This window comes from Haliaeetus albicilla, chromosome 9 (assembly GCF_947461875.1).
Source record: "Haliaeetus albicilla chromosome 9, bHalAlb1.1, whole genome shotgun sequence".
NCBI classification, from domain to species: Eukaryota; Metazoa; Chordata; class Aves; order Accipitriformes; family Accipitridae; genus Haliaeetus; species Haliaeetus albicilla.
In genome coordinates, this window is record NC_091491.1 from 35,671,637 (window position 1) to 35,695,768 (window position 24,132).

The following is a 24,132-nucleotide window of genomic DNA, read 5'->3' on the forward strand; positions in this document are numbered from 1 at the left end:
ATCTCCAAGTCATGTATTAAGGACAGAGGACTACTGCCTGATTGTAAAACCAATGCAAAATCCTAATTCCTACAGGGAAGGTGCATGCCCTAGAGAGCAGTTTCCAGCATAAGAAGAAGGAAGCGTTTCTAATGGATTCATTCGTAGTTAGGGCACACATCAAATCCAGCCTGATGAGCAAGACTGGGAGAAAGTTAGAAATTAAGTGGGTTACAATAAGGCAGAGATTAGAAAGACCAGGAATACAAAATAAAAGATAATAGTGGTGTGCACACACAAGAGAGCATAGGAATGGCTGCATATTGCAGAAAGGTAGTAATGAAATCTACAGAAGTAGTGGTATGAAGTGGATGGGAAATGTGGCGGAGTCAATGAGTCAAATGACTACTGAGACGCGACTGATGAGCCAGGCTTAGTACAGTGCTGCACCAGTCTATTAGGTCAAAAATCAGTGTAAGAACTAAATCACCTGCTTTGTGGATGAGTTCAGTGCGCGATACACTGGAAGGTACAGATGCAGATTTAGCCTCCTTAGAAAACCAATAACTTGAGAGCTCGTGATTCTCTTTATAGATGCATTCCTGTAATATGCTTTTTAGCATAAAACCAATTTTTCTTGAGACTTAGGAAAAAGATAATGAGAAAGAACAAAAGCAAAGTCTCTATAAGAGAGAACAGTGTACCTATGCCCTCTACACAGTTTTGAACCAACAAAGGGAACAAAAACTCTCCAGTCTTCTGAGGCCAGCGGAGCACTCTGAACAGTGAAGGGACCATGTCCATGAAACAAAACCCCAATGTATTTTGGTCTCAAGACTGGTCTAGAAATGAAAACAATGGTAGGAGCAGGCACAGACGCTTCCATTCCTCATATGGCAATAATCTATATTAATTACAGCAAGCACCCAGCTTCGAACAATGTCACTGCAGTGCTATTACTGTTGAAAAGTATTGAGCTTCCAAGGAGGTGAATGTCTTTTTCTCTCTCTAATCATGATTACTTGGCTTATACTCGGGCTAAGCTTTCATTTAACTAAGATAAATGGATATTTCCAAACCCAGCGAGTTAACACTATGCATCACATTATTACTCTCTTCTCAGATTTCTTGCCTCGTGTGCTATTTTACTTGGCTGCTAAACACCAATAACAATAAGAATAGGAAGGAGGAGCTATGCAGAATCCCATATGGATTAAAGATCAAAAAAATAAATAAATCTGTTTTTGACCCGTTACTTCGTCCTATTATGTGCTAGCATTTTCCTTCAATCAACATAACATAACAATGTTATTTTGTCCTATAATTTCCCTTTCTCAAAACATGAGTGCCCACACCACATTTTTGCAGACACCACCAGCCTATCTGACTAATATTTTGTTGCTTTCTATTTGGAATCCGTATTTATCATTCAAGCTTATGTGCCAATACTGTAGGTTAACATTCAGAAGAGCAGATGGGGAATTAGAGGCAAAACTTCTGTCAGTGATAACGGGACTTCTACGCTTCATTTCCCCCAGGGCACAGTGAATGTTTTCCTTTTCAACAGTGCTGGGCAAAAGTGCCTTAAGGAACCGGTGGCAGCAAAACTGTGTGCTGGCAACACCCTGAAGTTGTCAGGATGTGGGAATAGATTTTCAGTTGCTGGACCATTTGTGGGAAGTTATTTTGTAGTAACTCCTGGAAGATACCCATCTCGGTACAGAAGTTCAAGTGCAAAATAGCCAGCAAAAATTGCCTTTCTAGAAAAGTCAGTGAGAGGTCTGGCACTGAACAGTTTCTCCTGCACAGGCTGTTCACCTGCCAAGAGGTCCAGCTTTGGATGACCAGGGCAGGCTGCAGATCCGGGAGAGGTCCCTAAACTCTGCAAATCCTGTTATTTCAGTGGCGATCCTGCTCCCCGGTCTTCTGCCCCGCTGCTGGGGAGAACTGCAAGGCTGTGCATGGGCATCTTAGTGCGTGTGGGCGGCTTCCTACCCACCTCCCACAACTCCTTACACAGTGGTGGTGTCCAGGACGTGCCATGTGTCCACGTGAGTGGATGTGCGAGGTCTACACGTGTTGTACCCTTCATCAGGGAAAAAGATTTTACTTTTCTCCAGCAGCTCTGTGCACCATCCCCTCTCACACGTTCAAGGGAAGCTACCTGGTGTGTTGGGGACCGGCACTTGCGATACAAAGGACTTCGCGAACTGGGAAGCGGTTCATCTGCTGTAGGCACAAAACTCCTTTGTGCCATCAAGGAGTGACAGTCAGACGAACATCCCACCTCTGTCCTGGGGATGGAGAGCCCTGCGGCACCTCACTGGGCTTGATCATCCCCGTACTCTGCTGGCTTTGCTCTGGGCAGCGGGCTGTGCTGCCGGTGCCGGCCAGCTGCCACCCAGCAGTTGCTGAATGATAGGAGCTATCAGGATCAAGACAAAATTCACTGTCCTAACGCCAAATGTCACGCAGGAGATTAAAAGCAGATCCTGGCTGCTAAAACACGCATTGAACACACGCTAGAGGCCTGCCCAGAGAGCAAGAGCTCGCCCCTAACCTTGACTGCCACGCAGATGGGATTTGTTCCAATAATTACTACAGGTACAGCCCGCACCATCTTACTTTCTCTGGCCTTTTTCTATAGAGTGTCCAGCATTTGGCCAGCCTCCACTCACCTTCTTCCCAATAGCAAAAGGCTTTTACTAAGCATTTGATACTGCCATTAATGAAACAAGGAAATAGGTGTCGAAAATCAGAACATGTGGGTTATGTCTGTATTCTCTACTTTTTAGGGCAGTTTAACAATTGCCTGTTAATTTTCACCCTTTTTGGTGCTTTTATGAAAGCTTTTCCTGTCTGTCTTTCCTAACAGTCCCTGAGCACCAGTAATCATGTGAATTACATTTGAATCAAAATGCAGAAAAGCTGTGTTTTCACATTGACCTTCAAATCTTGAAGGCCATTTCCACCTCCCACAGGATACAGTGGGTGTGTATCTTATTATAAAGGTGCTTTACAGCATAGCTTGTGACTGAGGAGGCTGCTAAGGTGAGTTTAACCAAAAATGTTTCTCATATGTACATATTCTCAAGATCCTATCTGGCTACTAAAAGCTGGTATTTGAAGTCTTAAATTTATTTAGATCAATTTAAGCAAACAAACCTGTAGGAAAATTTGTTACGATACCAGCTAACACCCTGCAGAGGACTTGAGCTGTCTCTGTTATAACACTCTCACTGTAATAGAGTGTAGTAGGTAAATAAAAGCTGGTAGTCTTCCTCCTAATGTGTTCACAGGGCTCTTCCCCCATATTAATTTGATAGTAGTAATTCAGAAAATCTCAACAGAGACTGCTGTAATATGGACTGTATTTTTACTTCAGAGGGTGTAAAATTTAACTTTCGCCCCCACCTGCTCCTCTTCTTTACACTGGAATGCTGTCATGAATTCCCCAGCTCAGCTTTTTTTTTTTTTTTCTTCTTTTAAAGCTGATGTACAAGCTTAATGAAGCCTATCACTTCAATGCTTTTTGATATGTACTTCAGAAGAGAGTGGGTACTTGATTCTCTTCTTATTTATATCAGCAAGGTCAGGAGCCAAATGCAGAAGCAAGCAAAGGGGTAGGGCAATGCCACAGAACCTGTCAGCACCAGAGCAAAGGCATTTCTTCAGTTTGCTGTGGTCCCTTGGGAAATCCTAACAGCTGGACTAATATTGGACGTAATTGAAGAAATACTCCCCTTAAACTAGGAGGAGGTTCAGTATCTAAGTATAATCCCTGCTGAAAGAATGCTCAAAAAATGAATTTTGACCTTCATGCCAGCCAAAAAGAGATTTTTCAGTAGCTGTAAAGATTTAAAAAATTATGTGGAACATTTTGTCCAATAGTAGCTTTTTGATTTCTTCATACTGTTTGTATTTATTTTTACCTTTTACCACAATGGAAATTCAAGTCCAATATTCAATCAAAGTCAAGCGTTTTATCGCCTTTCCACTCAAATGCCTGAGTCAGATGCTTAAAATGTAACACCAGCAGCACTGTGAGTAGTGGATATATAAGTACATGGAAAATCAACCTTTTGCACTATAGCCCGAGGAAGAGCCTTTTCTTTTTTTCTTTAGCCTGGTGGAGTCATTTGCTATCAGAACATGTTGCCATCAAAAGTGATCTGCTATTGGTGCCTTACAGCTATTGGAAAATGTTGCTACTGGAGTATTTCAGTTGCCAGAGCACTCCCCAGTCAGACCAGTTTGCTGGTGCAAAGTTCTGAGCTCGCAGCAGGAGCTCTGCTATCAAACGCGTTTGTCAACTGGGAATCGACAATTCGCTTCCTCTCTCAGGTGCAGAGAAAAGCAATGTTTATTTAATCTGGAAGGTGGAAAGCTGGAGTAGAACAAGAATGACCATCACTCTGTGCCTTTCCAGCTTCCCTTTACACCCCTGGGAATTTTGCTTTTCTTCTACCACCACCTCGAAAGCTCTTGCTTCCTTCACCACTGCCAGAGCAACAGTGCTTTTGGCAGCCAGTTCCTTCTGGGGCTTTCTAGTCCCAGGCTTGGTGTGACGTGAAAGTGACCATAGGGTGACAGAAGGTGCTCACCCAACCCGTTGCCACCATCAGTCCTACCACAGGATGCCAACACTGGCGTTAAGGTGGTGGGAGAGGACGGACTGACTGGGAGACAGCACACCCAGTTCTGTTTCTGCAGGTTTCGATGCACAAAACAAATTCCCATGGGGTATGTAAATATTGGGCATTAGCCACTGAGCAAAGATATCCACGTGCGGGTTCTTACACCCTGTACCCTGCAGTAAATACAAACCAGTCAACCAACCTGGAAGTTCAGGTTGGCTCCAGGAGTGCCCTGGCCCTCCTTTCTGCTCAACTCTGAAAGAGCATCACCCCAAGCGTTAGCTTGGCAGTACTTGGAAGAGTACCAGCAGTTGCAATAAGTAACTGACAGTATTTCCTAAGCATCTGTATTTTCACTTCTATAGAAAACATGGAGCTGATCTAGGAGTACTTAATTTGGGAGCTGTAACACAATCACAGTGGAAAGCAGTGCTGGAAGACCACCCGTGGATTTCAGCAGATCAGATCCCCTGTAGTTAAACTAAATGTCATCACACTCTACATGGCTGCTGATTTCAGGTTTGCTAATTTGTAAAACAATGTAAAGAAGATGCTGCAGTTGTGAGCAGAGCAGCTGAATTATAGATACTTAGGCAGCACTGTAGGGATATGAATTCTGTTTATTGCACAAACCTGCCTCTATAATTAATAGAAATAGTAATATTTTCTTACTCCGTTTTCATTAATTCAGACTGATAGCTTTGGAAGATCAGAATGGATTAGGAAACACAGTTTTGGAAGAACAGAAGAGAACCAGAGGACTTTATTGGCTTTTCAGCCTCAGTCCAGACCTCCTTCTTCAATGTGCAAGGAACAAAATTACTAGCAATGCTCTGTGTGTAACAGACCATCTGTCACCATAATTGTAGCTTTATTTTATTTTTCCCTGCTTCTGGGTGAAAAGATCCAAACTTCCCTAGCTGCCTGTCTGAACTGAACATTATGAAATGTATTTTAAAACCTTGAGAAACAGCCACAGTCAGTCCAAAGCCTGCTTAAACCCCAGCAGCTCTCTAACGCCAACACTGGCACCTCCCAATAAAAACTGGCTTCAGGGTTTACCTAACAAGCTGCAAACGATCCAAACAGCCATGTCTCCTTTAGCAGGAGTTTTATAAGCCTTTCCCCGTCTCTTAGGAGGCGTAAACATATCAAGGTTTAAAATTGCGCTTCATTTATCTCAGTGGTATAGTATGACATTGTTCCCACAGAAGCACTGGTGATACTTCATCGTGGTAGAGAGGAGGGCACCGCATGGAGCAGAGCTGATGCATGAGCTGGCTTAGCCATGGGCGGCGACAACCCAAGTATAGTTTGGGCTTTATTTTATTATTTTGGATGCTTCAGGGATTGGAAGCAAGGAGTATTCAGAAAGGAGCATGAAAACCAGACAGCTATACAAGGGGCTTTTCATCTCTCCTGGTGGAAAGCTTTGCCCCCCAGCCCCGTCCCTCTTGGGGTCAGAGGCACAGGAATAGGTCTGTCAGAGATGACTTATTTTCCCAATGATTCATTGAAAAAATTTTTAATCTTAATAGCTTTCTAACATGAAGTACATACCGACCACTGAACCGTTCTAAGGAGGGCCTTTTATTGATATGGCTCCTTAGCCAAATGTAATGCAATTAAATGATTGGATTTCATTACGTGTATTGACATGGTGTCAGTGACAATTTCCATTCTCCCTATTATTTCTATAAATAAAGTCATCTGCCATAATTAGAAAATATGAACGTGCTAAGATCTCCATTAATTCTTCCCCATATTAATCTAAGAGCTGGGCAGATGTTTATTAATACCTTGTTACACCGCGTTCATCAGCTGTTACCAAGAATAGAAAGGCTGAGACCTGATCTCACGCTGAAGGTTAAATAAGCGCAGATCTGGCTAAATCATGGAATCTAGAATAAATCTTGGCTTCTGGTTAACTTTTGGACAGTATCTTTGCTTTTTCAAAGCAAAAGCATTTCATATCAAAATGCTTTTTAAACTTTTAACCTCTCTACCCCTCAGTGTGCTTTGGACCACATATGAAACCCAGCAGGGTCTTCCCCTCCCTCCAGCAGTGACTTCAGCAGTCCTTCAACTGCATCTTGACGTCTGTTTTGATTTCAGTGGAGCTGAATTACATCAGCCTGTGACCTGCCCTCTGCTTCTCTCTCCTGGAAGGTATTTAAGGAGCAGCGGTGCTGGGTGAGAGCATCTTCGGTGCTGGGCACCTGCTGACGGGTGCTTGGGATGGATGCGAGGAACAGCAGGCATGGATGGACCTGCACCAAGCCGCGATGGCTGCTGCGACCAGCCTGTGGGACCTCATGATCCCTCCTGGACTTTGTGGTTGGCAGGTTTCAGAGCTGGTCTGACCTCTGCTCCAAGTCATCTTCCACTGTCACCTTCACTGGGTCTTCTGCCAAGAAGCTCCACAGTTTACTTATGTTTTCTGTGAAAGTACTTTTTCCCTGTTTCTTTTAAATCTTGTGCTCAATAACCTGAGGTCACTTCCTGATCTTCTTCCTCTTTCCTATTTGTCCCGTGTTTTCTGTCTCTTCCCACTCTCTGTTCTTTCTCACCACCACCTGGATCTGTTCTCTCGGCACTCGCTGCCCGGCTTCGGTGCCCATCGGAGCACCTCCGCCGACTTCAGCAGTGCCGCATTGACTTGTACCAGCAAAGCAACTGTCCTGTGACCTCTGCAGTCAGAGCAGATGCTTGGCTTTGTCTGGGTCTATGTGGCTGTATCAAGGAGCTCTGAGGTTCAGGCTGGTGCCAAACTCCTGCTCGCTCACGTTCCCGGTGTGCTCAGGCTGCCTACAAGGAGAGGAGGAGCTTGATTTCTGGGATGAGCCAACAGAAGTACAAACAGTGCTGATTCACATCAGATGTTCACAGAAGCAGTGCACAAGATATATGTCTGTTTTACTGCATTGGGACTGCAATGGAGCCTATTTCCTTATTTTAGGAAAAGTTTAAATCTTGCTGGCAAAACTTGATGAACTTCTCCTGAAGGACTCAGCATTCCAGGTGAAACCAATTTTTTTCAGCTGATAATTATTGTAATTTTTTGCAAGGTCTTAATATTTCCATGTACACTAAAGTGGATGGGATGAAATTGTACATATCTTGTGACCTTCTCTCCCCAGAATACTGGGCTGTTGCCATTCCTCATTTAAAGCAAAGCAAAGCTGGGATTTACTTTGTAGGGTAAGATGTAATGCACTGAAGTCGGTGAGGCAGCACTTGGTCTGAACCTCCCGTTATATTTTTGGCTGGGCCACACCTGAAATGAAACTAGAGCATGTTGTGAGTTGTCCAGGGCTGGAGCTGGCCTTTCTTTACTGCTGTACCCAGCACTGAGCAGTTGGGCCTCTTGGTCTTCATCAGATCTCGAAGAAGAACTTAAATAATATTTTCAAGACAGGCTGTCCACACTACAGTGTAAGACAGGCATGACCCAAAGCCTACCATACAGTCATCAGCCTAAATCCCGAATTGTGAACTGGCTGATATGTACTTTGAAAGACTGGTGGTGATGGCTGGCCCATCCTATCCTATGGCAGCTTCAGACGCGACCAAGGCAGAGGAAAAATGGCTCAGCAAACCCAAAAGTCACGGTTCAGGCCAAAACTTCTCTTGACCTCAGAAAAGAACGTGGGTGCAAAATTAGACTGCCCAGCCACAGAAAACATGTATGTGGGTACCCGTGCTGCTCCTGTACTCTCCCTGGGTTGATTTCAGTAATAGTGCTCAGACCTTGTTTTGTACAAAGTCATTTTAAATTCACATATTAAAAAAACCCTGAAAAAAAATCCAGTGTTGCTTCCACCACTTTCTAGCCCTTGCCCATCTCCTTTGAGTTGGATGCTGCTTGCCTGTTCCCCTGTCTGCCACCTCTGAAATTATCCACTTACTTTTTGCACTCTCTTTCAATTTCTCAGAACTGCCTTTGGAGAAATGCATATAAACAGCTATTCTTTGGGTCAGCATTTCAATTAGTTTTAAATTGTACATTTCTTTTTCCTGGGTCTTTACTTATTTATTATTATTTGTATTGAATCTTCTTCTGAGAGTTTGCATTGATTCCGATAACTCTGTTGGGTGCTTATCTGTATAAATAGATCAATAGCTTTTGGACTGTGCTTTCTGAAGCAATAGACTGAGAGGCTTGCTTCGAACTTGAAAGCTTCTGTACTGAATTTATTAATACAGCAAGCTATTACAAATGTATGATCCATAAAATTACTTCAGGCCCACGTTAAAGTAAGTGGACTATGTACGTTTTCTTCCTGGCCAGTTGTATTTAAGCAGTTCCAATCTTACACGTCCTTTTTCCATTACAGACACCCTCAGTTCATCGGGGAAAGGACACTACTGACGCCATAATGACACTCTTTCCAGAGCTGACAGGGTTGGCTTAATGGCTGGTCCCAGCAGACAAGGCCTTGTGGATCATCCTGGGCTCCTCCAAGGGACTAATCTAAAGGGAAGATCTAACAGGAATCAATCTCACATCTCAAATGAGAGATGCTCCCTTCTCTTAAACTGCGGTAAAACAAACCCTCCTCTAATCTGATCCAAATTAAAATCAGGCACAAACTAAGACTTTCACTTTTATTTCTAGCTTGCTCAAGGAAAGATCTCTTTGCACTGTCTTCCTCCAAGCCAATTTTGGGCTAAGTGAAAAAACATAGTTCCACAAAATCTCTGTGTGAAGCCACCAGGAACGCAGCAAGATAATAGTGTAGCAAGATAAGGGGGATTAAGATTGCTTCTGGGCTTTTTAAAAAATAAGGGGTGAAAAAGTTAATGGAACACTCAACTGGGAGACATTGCTGGGACCTGCAAAAAGTGATAGACCGAGATAGCTGGGTGCACAGCAGTTGCGTTGTATAAAATACCGTTGCATGGCCAGCCTTTTCCATGTACATTGAAGCCTGCTGAATTCCACATGGACTATGGCATGGAGCCTTTAGGAGCTATGGGTAATGAAGCTGATCATTTCCAGCTGATGTGTGCAATAAAGAAGTAGCTGAAGTACAATGAACTGGCCATTAGTGAAATGAGAAATACGATGGCTGGCAACACAATGGCATAATCATTGCAAGATGGGCGGCATGTCTCTTGTTGACTATTCATGGATCCCTCAGAGGATAAGACTGGGATTCTTGTGTGGGGTCTGCCTATTGACTACACCTCATTTAAGAAGGTCTGATGTTTGCCTCCCATCCACTTGTGATTTTTCTCGGTCAGTTTGGTTCTTGTTTAATGCACGAAAGGGCTCTGGCACAAACACAGCGGTGCCTGCTACACTCTGCGTTCAAGAGCAGTGCATATTGAGAATTTGCTTGTATTGTTGTGGAAATTAGATGCTACTTTAATTGCTGTGGTGAGTTTGAGTAGAATATTCTGTGGAGACAATAACAGCCACTGACAATCCAAATCCAGTGGAGGCCTGATCCAGCTGTATCCAGCTGATGAAGTATTTGTATTGTACTTAATGGACATTGGCCTCAGCCTCAAAAGAGTGCACTTCAGATTGAACTTCTCTGCTTTTGCAGAGATCTTATTAGTTTTGCAGAGTTGGTATTAGATTTGCTCAGTGGTATGAGAACATTACTATTCTGTTAAATTACTTTTTCACTTAATAATATATTCTTTTCTACAAGGATTTTTCTTTCTTAAGTCCTTTTTACCTGTTTGCCTTAGGCTGGTTAGGGAATTCATTCTCGCTTTCTGCCTTGAACTACTACATGCTGTTATCTTGCAGGGTTAAACAGCTCTTGTCCACTTCTCAGATGAGTGCTCTGTATGCTAAACTTGATTTTTGTTCCTTGGGCAGGGAACCTGCCCTTTTTTACTGGTGGAAGCTAAACAAGAAGAGCCTTGTGAATTATGAGGCAACCTAAATCAAAACAGGTTCTTGACCCCAATCTCTTCCAGGGCAAGGCTCAGCACTAACTTCTGGGGAAGCCCTCCTCGTACCTGAGTCTTTTCTATCACAACATAGAGATACACTTTGTGAGCCCATTTTTAATGAAACAGATCTTTGAGATCTGAACTGTATTATATTATTTGTAGAATTTACACCTGTAATACTAGCAGCACGCTAAGTGCTATGAAGAGATGCTGGAAGACAAAGTCCCTGCCTAAAGAGCTTAATATTCAAATTTTATTCAAAATAAAAAAAATATCCATACTTTGAGGCTGTAAGATACCGGATTAAAAAGGCTTTTCTCCTTAAATTAGCTCACAGAAATATAACCCCCTGAAGGGAGCAAAGGAGACAACTGTGGAGGGAAGGGAGCTAGCACTCCTGAGTACAAAGCGACTTTCAGCTGCCTCATCCGGAGATGCACTTTCAGCCTCAGCCTGGGGTCCCTATGGACACTTTTATCCCTGGGAGCCCAGCTGGGATCAGAGAGGGTCAGATCCGCTGTCCCCCCCCCCCCAGCACGGCATTCCATGCGCAGAAGCGAGACCCAGCCCCGTTCCATCTGGGACAGGGCAACAAGGGGCGGTGTGATGGGAATGTAGCCTTTGGATCTGCCTGTTCAAATGGCAGCCCTCGCTATTGGAACAAAATCAGATCACTCCTCCTTTTTGTCAGAAGTCAAGAGTGTATAACACACAGTTTCTCAGTTCTGATTGCTGTGCATAGATAGCACTATTCCTGATATTTTGTCACAGTGCAATTATTTGCTATTTCTATGCACAGCGCATCAGTGTCAACATTCTTTATAAAATACATTAAATTATTTAAAAACAAAGGAAAACTAAATAATAGCATATGAAGAAATCTTTGGGAAAAGGTTATATTTCTGCATCAGGTATACTTGAAATTTAGTGGAAGTAGGATACTTTTGCCATAATGGACAACAGTGAGAGTGAAACTGAGCACAGTGCTCAGGAAGGGAACAGTGAATGCGACTGATACGTTTTTGAGGAGAGGAAGGCAGACCCACCATTACATGTTGATGGTTGAGAAGCAGAGCTGACAAGAGTTTTGAAGCCATAAGTTCCAGTTTGTTGCAGAATTTTAATGTGTTTCCACATGAGTGATATTTGGTTAGATATTGTAAGCACAGTACTGGAAAATTAGGATTAGCGAATGAGTAAATTAAACTGAAAATTGGGCAAAGAGATTTGAAAGTAGACGTAAGTGCTTTGGTCATGATGGGCTTTGCTCTCCAAGGAATATTTATTTTTTGTTTACATAGTCTGTGAATTCTTACTGGATTTGAAATTGTTTCCATTACAGATGCTAAAGATTTTGCAAGGAAATCTGCTGGGGTTATAGAAGAACAGTAACAGAACAACAACAGAAGAAATGTAGGTTGAAAGTGATACAGTTTTGACTTAGTGATCTCTTTTTTGTGAAATGCTCATCACAGATAAAATTTCTGGGCTTCGTTCCTGGCCGCAGCACAATGACAAAACCACTCAACGCAAACCTCACTGAGCCGCTCCTGTTTCTTAAGAAAACGTCTGTTACACGGCCAAAGTCTTTGCAGGGTTAATTATTTCTGAAACCCAAGCGAGACACGAAGAAAACAGCACAGATAGACGCAAGGGCATAAATAACTCTGCCTACTAGCTGCATGGTGGGGAAATCACCCAAAGGCAGGGGGCTGAGGAGATGGGTCCGTGGTGGACTCTGGGGTACGCCAGCGTGCCCAAGCACCTGCACCGCAGCACCCTGCCAAACACCTTAAGCTAAATCCACTTCCGAACGATGGTACTTTGATTAACGCAGGAGCCGGGGTGCTGTGCAAACCAGCCTCGTGCTGATACTGAAATGAACCAGACAGCTCAAATATGAGAAATGGAAAAAGCAATAAGCATTAGTAAAAGAAAACAGCAGGTCATGCGTAGCCCCAGTGACTTTGTCAGTATATTGTCTTTTCCACAAAGATCTGACATTTTTTGTATTGGTTCTCAAGGAACACTGCAAGAATATTAGAGAGAGGGGAACAGAGATGCAGAGCAGTCCGATAACTTACCATGATAGTATCTACCGAGTCAAAATGACACCCAAGGCTTCCCTCTCCAATTTGTGAGGTTAGATCATGCTGATTTTATCAGCAAGGTCATTTTAGCACCCATGCTTAATCCAAAATCTAGTCTGATATTTGCTTAGGAGATTTGAGTAATCTCTTTAAGAGAATTAACAAGTGCTGAAGTCCTAAGGAACAATCTTCTCTCAGCCCTGTCTGCAGCACAAGGATTTGAGGTCAAAGCTAGGTGAAGGGGTTTTTTAAGACGGTGTGGAAACAAATGAAATACTCTTTAGAGACAGTCGGGTTATGGAAAATGGAGGCACAAAGCCTGCAAATGATTTTAGTTTTTTTGGGTTCAGTTGTCTGGCTACCCTGGAGGCAACCCACGATGTGCTGCATGATGCTCCAGCATTGATAACGTGATATGCAGAGCAGCTTGCTCTGGCGGGTTTCCCCTCTGAGCCACATACACCTGCAGTCAGTGGCCAAACAACACGTGAATGTTTTGCTGCCTTTTCCAACATCACCGTATGCTGCCTGTTGGTCCTTCATGATACAGCCCTGGCCCTGGAGCTGTGTGATGGGAGCTAACTGCTAGTTAAGGGAGCGGATGGGAAAAAATCAGTGAAACAGAGTCACTGATGCTCAAATGCCAAGCTGTTAAATCTTCAGTAAGTCTTAGTTCAGAAATTAGTCGTCTTTTTTTTACAAATAATTAGAAAGAAAATCAGTGAATATAAAGTCAAATGTTCACTTGAGGCTCTTGGTTTAAATTTTGGGAAAGGCTTTGAGGACTTGGCTTTGAATCCTTGCATCCACAGCTACTCCGTGTGCTCTGGTTGTTGGATGGATCTAAAATAAACCATTTCTACATGTTCTTATCTGCAAATATGTGGTTGACATCGCATAAGATTAGCCCTTCTCTGGCAGATCGGTCCAAGAAAATAACGAAAATCCCACAAAAGCAGGGTTCCCACAAGAGTCCTATCAAGTCAGGCAGAACAGTCACCTAGCAGCTCGTGGTGGTGTTGTGCTATTAAGCCTCACACCCTTTTCCTTCCCAAAAGGCTGATGAATTTTTATCTAGATCCAGAAACAAAGAACAACATCCTGGCCCATGGGGGTGGATGCTGCGGATGCTCATCTCAGGCACCCTGCCGTTTCACAGCTGGCAGCAACAGATAAATTTATCAGTCGTCTGAGCCAAGGTTCTCCAGATGGAATCGCATCCCACTTAAAGGTAACATTGGGCTATTGCAGCCTGAAGACTAGAGGTAGGTTTGCATATTAATTCATCTCAGCTTCCAAGCTTTAGTCTAAAAGAAAATTTGGAACACAGCTGGGAATCATGAGGCCAAATACCCCAAACTTAAGAGCACATAATGCAGCAGCTGCAGCTGGAAGGGGTACTACAACTCACCTAGCAAAGTTCTACAGTGAAGTTTGCTATCCAGGCCGTAAGAAGGTTGTTATTTCTGCGTGGCTGATAAACTGCAACAGTAATGATTTTACTGTAAAAACAAGCAAACCTCCCACTAGACCATTGAGAAGCAATATTAAATCTCATTATTCTACATTTGAGACACATTTACATAGAGGTCTATTAATGTTTTGATATCTGGAGAAACGGCAGCTTATACGAGCGAATGGAAGTACCTAACATAGCATATTGGCGATCTCTTTGGCAAGGCCTATAAAATTGAAGGTAAAAGAGGTATGGTGGGTGTTGGCTAAAGTAACACAATATTTGCACAAAAGACAGTAGGGAATATGGCAAATATTAAAAGAAATTGTTGATAAATTCAACGCATCCTTGGCAGATCATCTGTAGGAGTGCAGAGGACCCTTGCCTTTAAGTCACCTGCTGCATATGTTGAGATCTACCATTAAATCATATTCCAGCATCCTCCCTATCTGGTGGCTTCTGTAGAGCAGGAAGGTGAGCAGAGGCCGGCCTTGGGACTCTGAGGGTGCTAAAAGCCCGACTGTAATGCAGGTCCTGACATGCCTCCTTGAAAATTAATGATGAGGACTTGCTGCAAGACAGCCTGCCTGAAGAAAACAGTCAGACATATATCAAAGGGTCCATGCAAGTGTGGTCCACAAAACCACTGCTTAAAGTCACTCAAAGATATGGTGAGCCAGCCGAGCTGGCCCGTCGGGGTGGGTGCTCCTGCAGATGGTCTGATGGGACGCCCGTGCTGAATGCAAGCCCTCAAGGGTTAAATACTTCTCTTGGCACTTGCAGACTTCCGTAATAAGAAAGCTTTAAAAGAAAGCAGCCATCTGTTTCAGGAAAGGCATCATGCAACGATCAGCCCACATTGCTTACCAAAGCAGCAAGACAGGGAATCAAACAAGACGGGACCAGGCAGCCTAAACCCTGCCTGCTCTCGAGCTCCACGGCAGGAACTCAGCCCTCCCCATGCTTTCACAGTGATTTACATTCACAAAAAAAACCCGCCTGGCATCCTCGTGAGGGTCCTCCAAATGCCCCAACCGGAGGCTGGAGGCAGAGGTCACGGCTCCGAAAATGCCCACGTGCCGGGTGCCTGGCTGGGGCCTCCGGCAGGAGCCAACTGCAGCTCCCTCTGCTTGGACGACCGCCGGCAGTGCCTCGGACTTTTCTTCTTCTGACACTTACAAAACCGTCTGACAGCAAAATGGAGAAATAGGCAGTCCAGCTCTTACTGCATGGGGAAACGAAACGAGCCCCCGGCCGGGGGAACAGGAGAGGAAAGAGACGTGTGGCATTTCCAGCTTTCTCAGTGCTGTGTGGTAGCAGGCATGAGAAATGACCCCCCGTTGCTTAAGCCCTTAACCCTTAGATACTTTCTTCTATTAAGGCCAGATGGAGAATCTTAAAGTGTGAAAGTGTAGTGGAAATACATTACAGGAAGGCACGCAGAGTTAAACAAGTCATTGAATGCTCATTTCTTCAGTTCAGTACGTCTTGATGTACCATTCTTTTCAGCAGAAATGCTACCAGCTCCCTGGGATCCATTCCAGGTCTATTCCAGGGCAACACTGAACACGTATTGCCCAAACTAAGGGACCCAAGAGGTTGCCAAAGAAAAACACTGGGGTAAGAAATACCGGCTGCCACTGCACAGCTCAAAGGTGTGACCCAAATCTCAAGAAGAGGAATTGGGCTCGATTCAGACTCCTGGTTGCCATATCTTCCCATGATCACTCAGAAGAGCTCCAGGCCATGCCAGAGACCTATGAGGCTCTGAAAGCTCAACTAAGCTTTTGGATGATTATCCAGATGGAGCCTTAAGTACAAATATATAATATCTGTTAACATTAATGAAAGCCTCATAATGGACCTCTGTAATATTCACACTTTATGATAGCCTAAAAACACCTGGTCCTAAATCAAACTCATCACTCTTTGCGGAAACAAAATCAAGACATAAAAAACCTGAAACAAACATAAAGAAACAAGAGGTGCTTTGATTGCTTCTCACAACTCTCAGGTGCACAAGGGTGTAGACAGACTACATAATTTACAGGTGGGGAGTATATCTAACAGTCATATGGGTATCACAGTCACTTACCAGCACCTTTCTGTATGTAAGAACACCTAACTGGTTTGGCAAAGTTTAATAAACATGCCTTTCTTCTTTTTCAACCACCGCCTCTGCAGATTGAAGCCTACTATTGCCACTAGTGCAACACACAGCTCACACAAACATCTATTTCTGGTGATAGTTTCAGAAATGACTAGGTGTTTAGTAACTCAGGCTTTGGTTTTATCATGTGAAGGGAGCTAGAAAGCACTGATATTCAGAGTGTTGTGTCATCAAGACATTTTTGACACGATATATCCTAATGTTACACCCTAACATTGCCAGGACCTGTAACAGGGTGTGGAAAAAACAGTGGTTTTATTTTTCCTGTGTCGATTTGAAGGGTTAGATATAGTTGTTAATATACAGCGTGCTACTACTAGCAAAAGCATTAATATAGATCTCTGAGTGCTAGTGTGTTTCATTATTAACTACTACTACTAATGTATATTTTCACATGTGAGTGGAAGTATGTGATAAAGGCATTCCTTAGCAAGTTTGTGCGGTTTAGTCTCCAGCCATGACTCACCCCTTACTCTGAGAAGCAAAGCCCAAGTGACTCAGGTGTGGTGAGCACACAGGCATCGCGGAGGCAGTTTCCTTAGCAACACGAGCCACACGAAAGCATCCAAAACATCTCCTGCTCACTGCCCCTTGAAGTTGTTGCTAAATAAGTGAATGCTAAACTTCTTACTGGAATTTCAGAGGTACAACCAATGTGTCACAAAGCAAAACCTTTTGCTTGCAAGCAAGTTAACTTCTGCTACTGCCCTGACTTCAGGCTTAATAGGAAAAATAACTTTTCTTTTTTTTTTTTTTTTTCCTACTATGTTATCTCCAAATACTGCCTGGGCGCATAAACAAATAAAGGAAGCAGCTCTTAAGTCCTCAGCTGATACTAATTGTCATTAGGGATCTGTTGAATTCAGTGAAACTATGGCAATTCAGAGCAATCAGCCCAGCATGTGCTGGGTGTTTGTGGGTTCCAGGTGCTTGTGATCAAGGCTAGATTAAGAGCAGATAAATAGTTCACTCAGCAGCCGCAGCGGGAGTAGTGGCTGGTTTGTTAGGGGTGGTTTTGTAGAGCTTCTTGCTGAGATATTTTGGAGAAAACAGCTTTTTGGAGGTGTTGGACCAAAGAATTGGGAGCTGTCTGAAATGGGGGAAGATGTTTGCAACCAAGTGGAAAAGTGCTATTTGTACATCTAAGGTATTGTTTTCAGTAGCCTGAAGTATTTCCTTTTTATTTGTGCATTGTTATTTAAAGTATCTTTACTCTTTGTATTGTAGCCTTCAGGGGTAAAGTATGTATATTGTACTGCATCAAGATACCAGTGCAAGATAGAGTATTTACAATATATGATTTACTGTAATCTACATTAAAGTTCAGTGAGGCTGAATGTATGAGCTTTCCTCCCTGTGTAGGCATGTGCTCATGGAAGAACTGTGCAGAAATGAGTGTATTGATTTATGCCTATCACTGCTTGACAAGAGCAGATGGGGGTCTCGGAGTTTTGGTTTAGCTGATGGACTGTACTAAACATGGCCTGGTTCTGCTGCTATTATCTGTGAGTTATCTTTGATGCAGCCAAGTTGCTTTTGAATTATTGTAGAAGGTGGAACAGAGCCAGCTTTACAGGCAATAATACCAGAATGACATTATTTAGGCTAAAATGAGTCAATATTTGGAAAATTCCACTCTTAGTAATAAGACCTTGCCTGAGGGAGGCTGATTGGTGCTGCCTGTACCAGATGGGAGAGTGGGTTAGTAGAATGAGACAGAGCTGGAGTGCTCCTGTGGCCACCAAGAGGCAATGCTGGGGGTGCTGCCAGGAGAAGAGGCGTGTGGGCACCAAATAATCTCAAACTGGGGAAATAAGACATGAGAAATAGAGCTTTAGTTGAAATATTGCAAAGGGGACAAGTGCTGATGGTAACCTGCTTGGTAGTGGGAAGGAATGCAAACCTGGTTATCGAGGCATAGGGTGAGCTTGGTACAGCTGCAGGCTTCAGTTGAAGGTGGAGGAAGAAAAGCCAAATTTAGAGAAGGTGTGAAATGAGAGATTTGAGCTTTTGGGGTGCTTGTCCCTGGCAGCCCTTGATGGTGATCCTGTCCCCACCTGGGGACCAGCATGAGGCTGCCTGACCTGCTTTTCCAGGGCTGCTAGCTCCTGCTGGCATCGGAAACACGAAGCCCTGGCTGTGTTATGCTGACACTTGTCCTATAAAACTGACAGCAATAATGAATGACAGTCCATATTTCTGTAATATTTTCTTCCTCGGGACACCTAACAAGATGCCACTGACAATGTTTTTGAGGGCTGGATTTCAGCCAGTTTCTTGAAGAAGCAATAGTTTGGCTATCGTCCTACAACAGGGAGCCCCAGTCTTTAATGCTTATGGTCAGGGTTGAGGGACTTGTTTTCCCTTCTCCCTGCTGATTACCTCCTCCAGATAAACAACTTTTCCTTACAGCATATGCTATATATCCAGGACTGTCTAGAAGGTCTTTAAGGATGTTAACTGCTCAACCTGAGCACCTAGCTGGTCTCAGTTTGATGCTTGAACTCTGAAGCCACCTCTTCTGATATGTGTTCTAATCAGAGTTATTGGATGGGAGCAGCTGTCTGTAGTACCAGAGGGTCTAATGGCATTTTGCTGCAGGAGTTCTGGGCTAGGCTATAGGAATAACTCATTAAATGTAACTGAGGGAGCCCATTTCTTCTAGTTTTGGAGAGACTACAAACAATTGAGAAATGAGTTGCCTTTCTATCCTTGGCCCACTGTACAGGTCAGGACTTTCCTAGCTATTTGTGGGCTGAATCTGTTATTGACCACTGTTCCTTGACATGAACTGAAATTTTGGCCTCCAGGTTCATGGCTGTTAACCATGGTGAAAATAAGTGATACATTTGTCTCACATGATGAGTTTGTGGAAGCTGCAGATGGTTTGATTGACTCATGATTGTGGCTGGGTATTTGTATCAGGTGCCTACAAAAATGGCCAATCTGGAAGGGCTGCTTGCTTGTGTGACATGATGGTCCCTCCCGCAGATGCTAGCACTTGGCTAGGAGCAGTGCTCCAAAACAGCTGTGGCTTTTTGGTGCCCTGATGAAATTTGCTGTTTCTGGGTTGAGAGTTGGGTTGTAAGGATAAAAAGGGGGTGAATTAAACTTGCCTGATCCTTTATGGTGGGTTCTGGTAGAATTTTTCTGCTCAAACCTTTTGCCTTGCTTTCTCGGACGCCTCTGACGTTAGTCACTTGTCTTTTTGATCAACAGCATGAAATGAAATGGTCATGATTTGTACTCCAGGAGCAGGGATGGGAGCTGAAGCTTTCAAGCACCTTATGTGTATGCAAAGGAGACTAATGCACTTGAGGCAGTGACTATGCTAAAGACTACTTTAAATCCTTGAGTGTGGGCCTGAGTGCTGTTTGAAGGAACTGTGTGCTTATGCAATTAAGGTGAAGATGTGCTGCTTCTTGAGTGCTTACAGCCCTTGAGAGGGATACAGACAGGTCAGCTAACTGCTATGTGGTCATCTATTTAATCCCCAAATGGAGGGAAATTGGCACCTCTGCTGCATGGAGGAGGCAGTGGGTTTCTGTCTCAGGCTGTGTAACTGCAGGCTCAGATCCTGAGGAGTGATTGCCATTTTAGCAGCACCTGTGCTCTTGTTTTGCTGGTGGTGTTGCTTATTTTTATGGATCAGGAGGTTGCAATCAATTCCAGAAATACCAAGAGTATGGCTTGAGCCCATGAGATCAAGAGTGGATGTGCACTTGAAGAAAAAAAAAAATTTTGAAAGAAGTATCAATTTTATAATCACTGTAAAGGAGTGACACAACAAGGGACTGTTTTTTCCCCTGAGTGACACAGAAAACAGGAATCAAAATTTCCAGATTCTGTTTTCAGCTTTTCCATCAGCATGTGTTTGGAGGCAACCAAGCACCTTCCTTCCCTGCTTTTGCTTCATGTAGACAAGGCAGAGCTGTAACTGGGAACAGAGGTGTCCTGTGGCTTTAAGGCTGTACAGTGATAGAAAGCTTTGGCGAATGCTCCTATGGAGATATAAAATGATTAATCTGCAGGCATCTGAGAACACTTATGACTTCACTTTTGGTCTTGTATCTGTTATTTCACTTATGGGGCTGTTAATATCTTGTAATGTACATCAGGCTGTATCTTAATGACTAAAAGGGGTCTGTTTTATCTGTAACTAGTGAGAAATGCTATTATTTTAAGTAGTGTAACTTCTGTACCAGTCAGAAAAGTGGTATTAAATGGTTTTAATAACTTGGCTGGAGGCTTGTTTCAAGGTAGTGAAGGCACACCATCCCTCAGATCAGCATGTTGCTACAGCTCTGGAGCTGATGTAGGAGCAATGCAGAGGGGCAGGAGCCCTGGAGGCTGTGAGATGGAGGGCAGAGGGATGTGGAGGGGGATAAAACAGTTTGCAGTGTCAGATGTAGCATCTCAGAGGCCAGCTGGGGAGGGAGAATAAGACCTGAGCGGGACAGAGGAAATCTAATAAGGATGACAGAGCTGGGGGATGCTGAAGGATGGACATGTGCAGAATGGGAGGGGAGAGGGTTGGACACAGGATGGAAAGGTCTTTTCCTTCCACACCGAGACCTTGTGCTGACAGCAAATCCCATCCAGGAGCAACCTTTGCCTCCTAATGCTGACCTGCTAATTGCTGGGGAGGCAGCCTGCAGTGCTGAGACCTGGCAGGTCTGCTGGCAGCAGCAGGAGGCTGTCCATCATGCTCCCCCACCTCTGAAACTTCCAGTGCTTCTCAAAACCACACAGCTTCACTCAGAGCTAATTAACTGTGTATTAGCAGAGACAGACTTTGGTTTTAAGCAGCATAAACCCAACTGTGAGCATGTGGGTAGGACATGGATGGGCTTAAGCTATTTCTGAGATTTTTTTTCATTCGTTATTCTCTTGTACAAGACCTATTTTGTCTCCTCATCAGCCTTTACACATTGTCAGTAGAGTTAAGTATTAGAAGCAGAGTAAAAAAAATGGACAGTTTTCCAAGCTTGTCACATCTCTAGTGTGGAGGGCTACTGTTCAATTCAAATAAACCCAGTACAGAAGCTAATTGCTGAGAAACAGTGGGATCTTTCAAAGCTCTAATTAAAGGCAATTTAACATCTCCACTGATATTAGCAGGAGCATAAAACTGCTGCTGGACACATACCAGTTAGCAAGACCAGCTTACCAACTGAGGGGTGCAGCTGACCCATTTTAGAAATGGGCATGGCTCTGCTGAGCAAATTGGGAGTTAAACTGCCTGACATTGTATTGAAATTTGGCCTGTTATCCCTCCTGCACACTCCTGGCAGTGCAGCTAGGAAATGATATTTCTGAGCACTAAGTGGCAGGTATGTGCCTGTGCTGAAGGGTGAGTGTGATGCTAAGTGAAGCCAACTTGATCTGGACCCAGCCCAGCAGGGAATATTGATGTGTGCCTCAAGCACAAGGGTTACAAGCATCTGTGGGGCTGCATCAGGAGCGCAGATTTCTTCTGTACTGGAGAAGCTTTACCTAAATGACAGTTAATTAATTTTCTGTCTAACTCCATACTTTCCACCTTGCTTCATTTCTGGTGAAATGCCTATTGAAATTGCATTGCCTCATGCTTTTGTTAACCAAATATTCCACCCAACAATGTTCACCTGTACATGGACGCATAGAAGCGAGTCCCCAGCCACATGGGAGCTGGAGGGACTTTTGCCACTGAGTTCAGCTGTCACTAAAACTATTCCTGTAAAAGTGCATTTCTAGAGTTGCACTGTAATATGTCTGCTGTAGACCTCTAGTTAAATGCATGTTAAAGTGTAGGGTCAAGACACTTAGCAGTAAATTAGTAGTCCATAGTGTAGCTACTGCTGTGATGCCTCTCTCTCATTGAGAGAGGCAATGCTGCTGTAAGTAGCTTATATGCCCAGAATAATGGTGCTTGTGGCTTGCACCTGCATAGGGGAAGATGCTTGTTGCATTTAAATAAGATTATATGAGCCAAAAGGCATTGCTCAGCCCAAGAGGCACTGCAGAGCTGCAGTGTCCCAAAGGGACATGGGAGTGGGGACTTCTGGCATGTCCCACCATGCATTGTTTTGGGCAGGGGGGGAGCATCACAGACCCCTTCACTGATTGGGTTTTGCTGCCTCTGCCTGCCCTTCCTCTGGAAGGGTATCGCAAACATCAATACTTCGGTGTTTGTAGCCTCTGAACAAGCATGCAAAATCCAGGAGACTCCCTTGCTACCACTGTCCCTCTGCTGGCACTACATGCAGCATCTGGTTATTGGTACGCTTACCTACCAAATGGTCCTTAAATATAAAGGGGAGGAATGTTGGGTCATTCTGGACACATGCAATATTCCAGTCTGCTGGGCTGCCTCTGGACTTTTGAATAGTAGCCTGGAAGGCAAGGTTCAGTCCTCAGCATCAGGGTCTCCCTAACACCCTGCCACTTTGCATGCTGAGTGGCACAGAGAGGGGGTGACTTCTCTAGCTTGTTTAAAAGAAAGAATAGAAAGGGAAATAAGAGACATTTACCAGCTTTGAAGGTGGGAAGGGTGCTGACGCCTTCTGCTTTCCTTTCCCATTGCCGTGTTCCTTGTCTCTCTTGGGCCCCATGTTGCAAATCCTACGCTCCCATCTGAAGAGCACTGGCTGCGGGCTCCCTCCAGAGCTCGTTGATGCAATCTGGGTCATTCAGAGAAGGTTGTCAGGAAGGATCCTGTGCCTCCCTGCTGTGCTGGTGCTGAGCTTTGCCTTCCAGAGCGTGTGAGGGGCTGGGGTGGTCCTGAGTCCTGCTCCCAAACCTGGCTTGCTCAACCCACTGCAGCCTCGGGACTCCCGGGGTGTCTGTCCCCTGGAGTGACCAGCCGAGGTAAGGCAATGCTGGGACACCGTGTCGGGAACACAAGGGAAATACTCTGTGGGATCCATCTAAGCACTGGTTTTGGGTGGGGAGAAGTCAATGGCTGAAGCTAGCACAGAGTACCCCTGTGAGGAAAAACCCACCTGCCCTACTGAGGGGCTGCTGGTGAATAAGGGGATTTCTAGCAAGGCACCAAAGCCCTCCTGGGGAAAGACAGGATTTCTTCAAGTGGGACTGAGTGGATTATGGCTGAGAGCTAATCTGTATGGCTGTTTCATAAGTTTCCCCAGCGCCTGGACTCTGCGCTCAGCAACAGACGCTATATGTGCTGAGAATAACTGATTTCTCAGAAACACCGTGTAAGAATATATGCATGCAGAGGTCTGGAGCAAACTACTTCAGTTTCTTTGTATTTTAGCTTTACCTGTAACAATCTCTCCCCATTCCAACACCAGTTTAGTACTGAGGGACCAGGTGTGCTGTCAACCACCATGGCTTGGTGGAGGCCACCCTTAACCTGGCAGTTCATATTCCTCATGAATGCCCACCTCTTTCCTTGACCTTATTCTAGGTATTTACACAGACAAATGCTTATGGCAACAAACCGAACTCCAAAGCCAGCGTTTAGACCATTGTTAACCTCCTACTCGTTTACTGCAGTCAAAATTCACAAGCAGAGGCAGAATGCAGGTATTCCTCCAGCCCAGGCACTGCACCACACAGGGGCTATGCTACTGTTAGTCCCTGTGTTCAGACCAGCTTTGCTGCATAGCAAAAGTCATGAGTGATGAATTTCCAAGGCTTTCCAGACTAACAGTGACTGCAGAGCAGTGGAAGTGAAGACTTAAGTTCCTATCTGGACACTTTCTGTTCAGCTGCAGGTTTTTATCCAAATTATTTAAATGCTCACTACCTCAGTTTCTCCATTTGTAAATCCCCAACCTGCCTGTTTGCTACTCTTGGATTAAAAGCACTGTGTAAGATGCAGTTCATGGTCTCGCAGCTACCGCTTGCACACATTTGGAAAAGCGAACTCTGAATGCTTTC

At 44.2% G+C, this 24,132-nt stretch overlaps 1 protein-coding gene across 10 annotated transcripts in view; it reads right to left on the minus strand.

Annotated features, from left to right (window-relative positions):
- KCNMB2 (potassium calcium-activated channel subfamily M regulatory beta subunit 2) overlaps positions 1-24,132 on the minus strand; it is a 155,075-nt gene that overhangs the window by 28,165 nt on the left and 102,778 nt on the right. For 3 of the 10 annotated variants that reach the window (XM_069792686.1, XM_069792685.1, XM_069792687.1), the window contains one exon: positions 22,758-22,907. The exons of the other annotated variants lie outside the window; for them this stretch is intronic. In XM_069792686.1, coding sequence (XP_069648787.1) covers positions 22,758-22,907 — 150 coding nt within the window. The remainder of the gene's footprint in view (positions 1-22,757; positions 22,908-24,132) is intronic. 10 annotated transcript variants of the gene reach the window in all.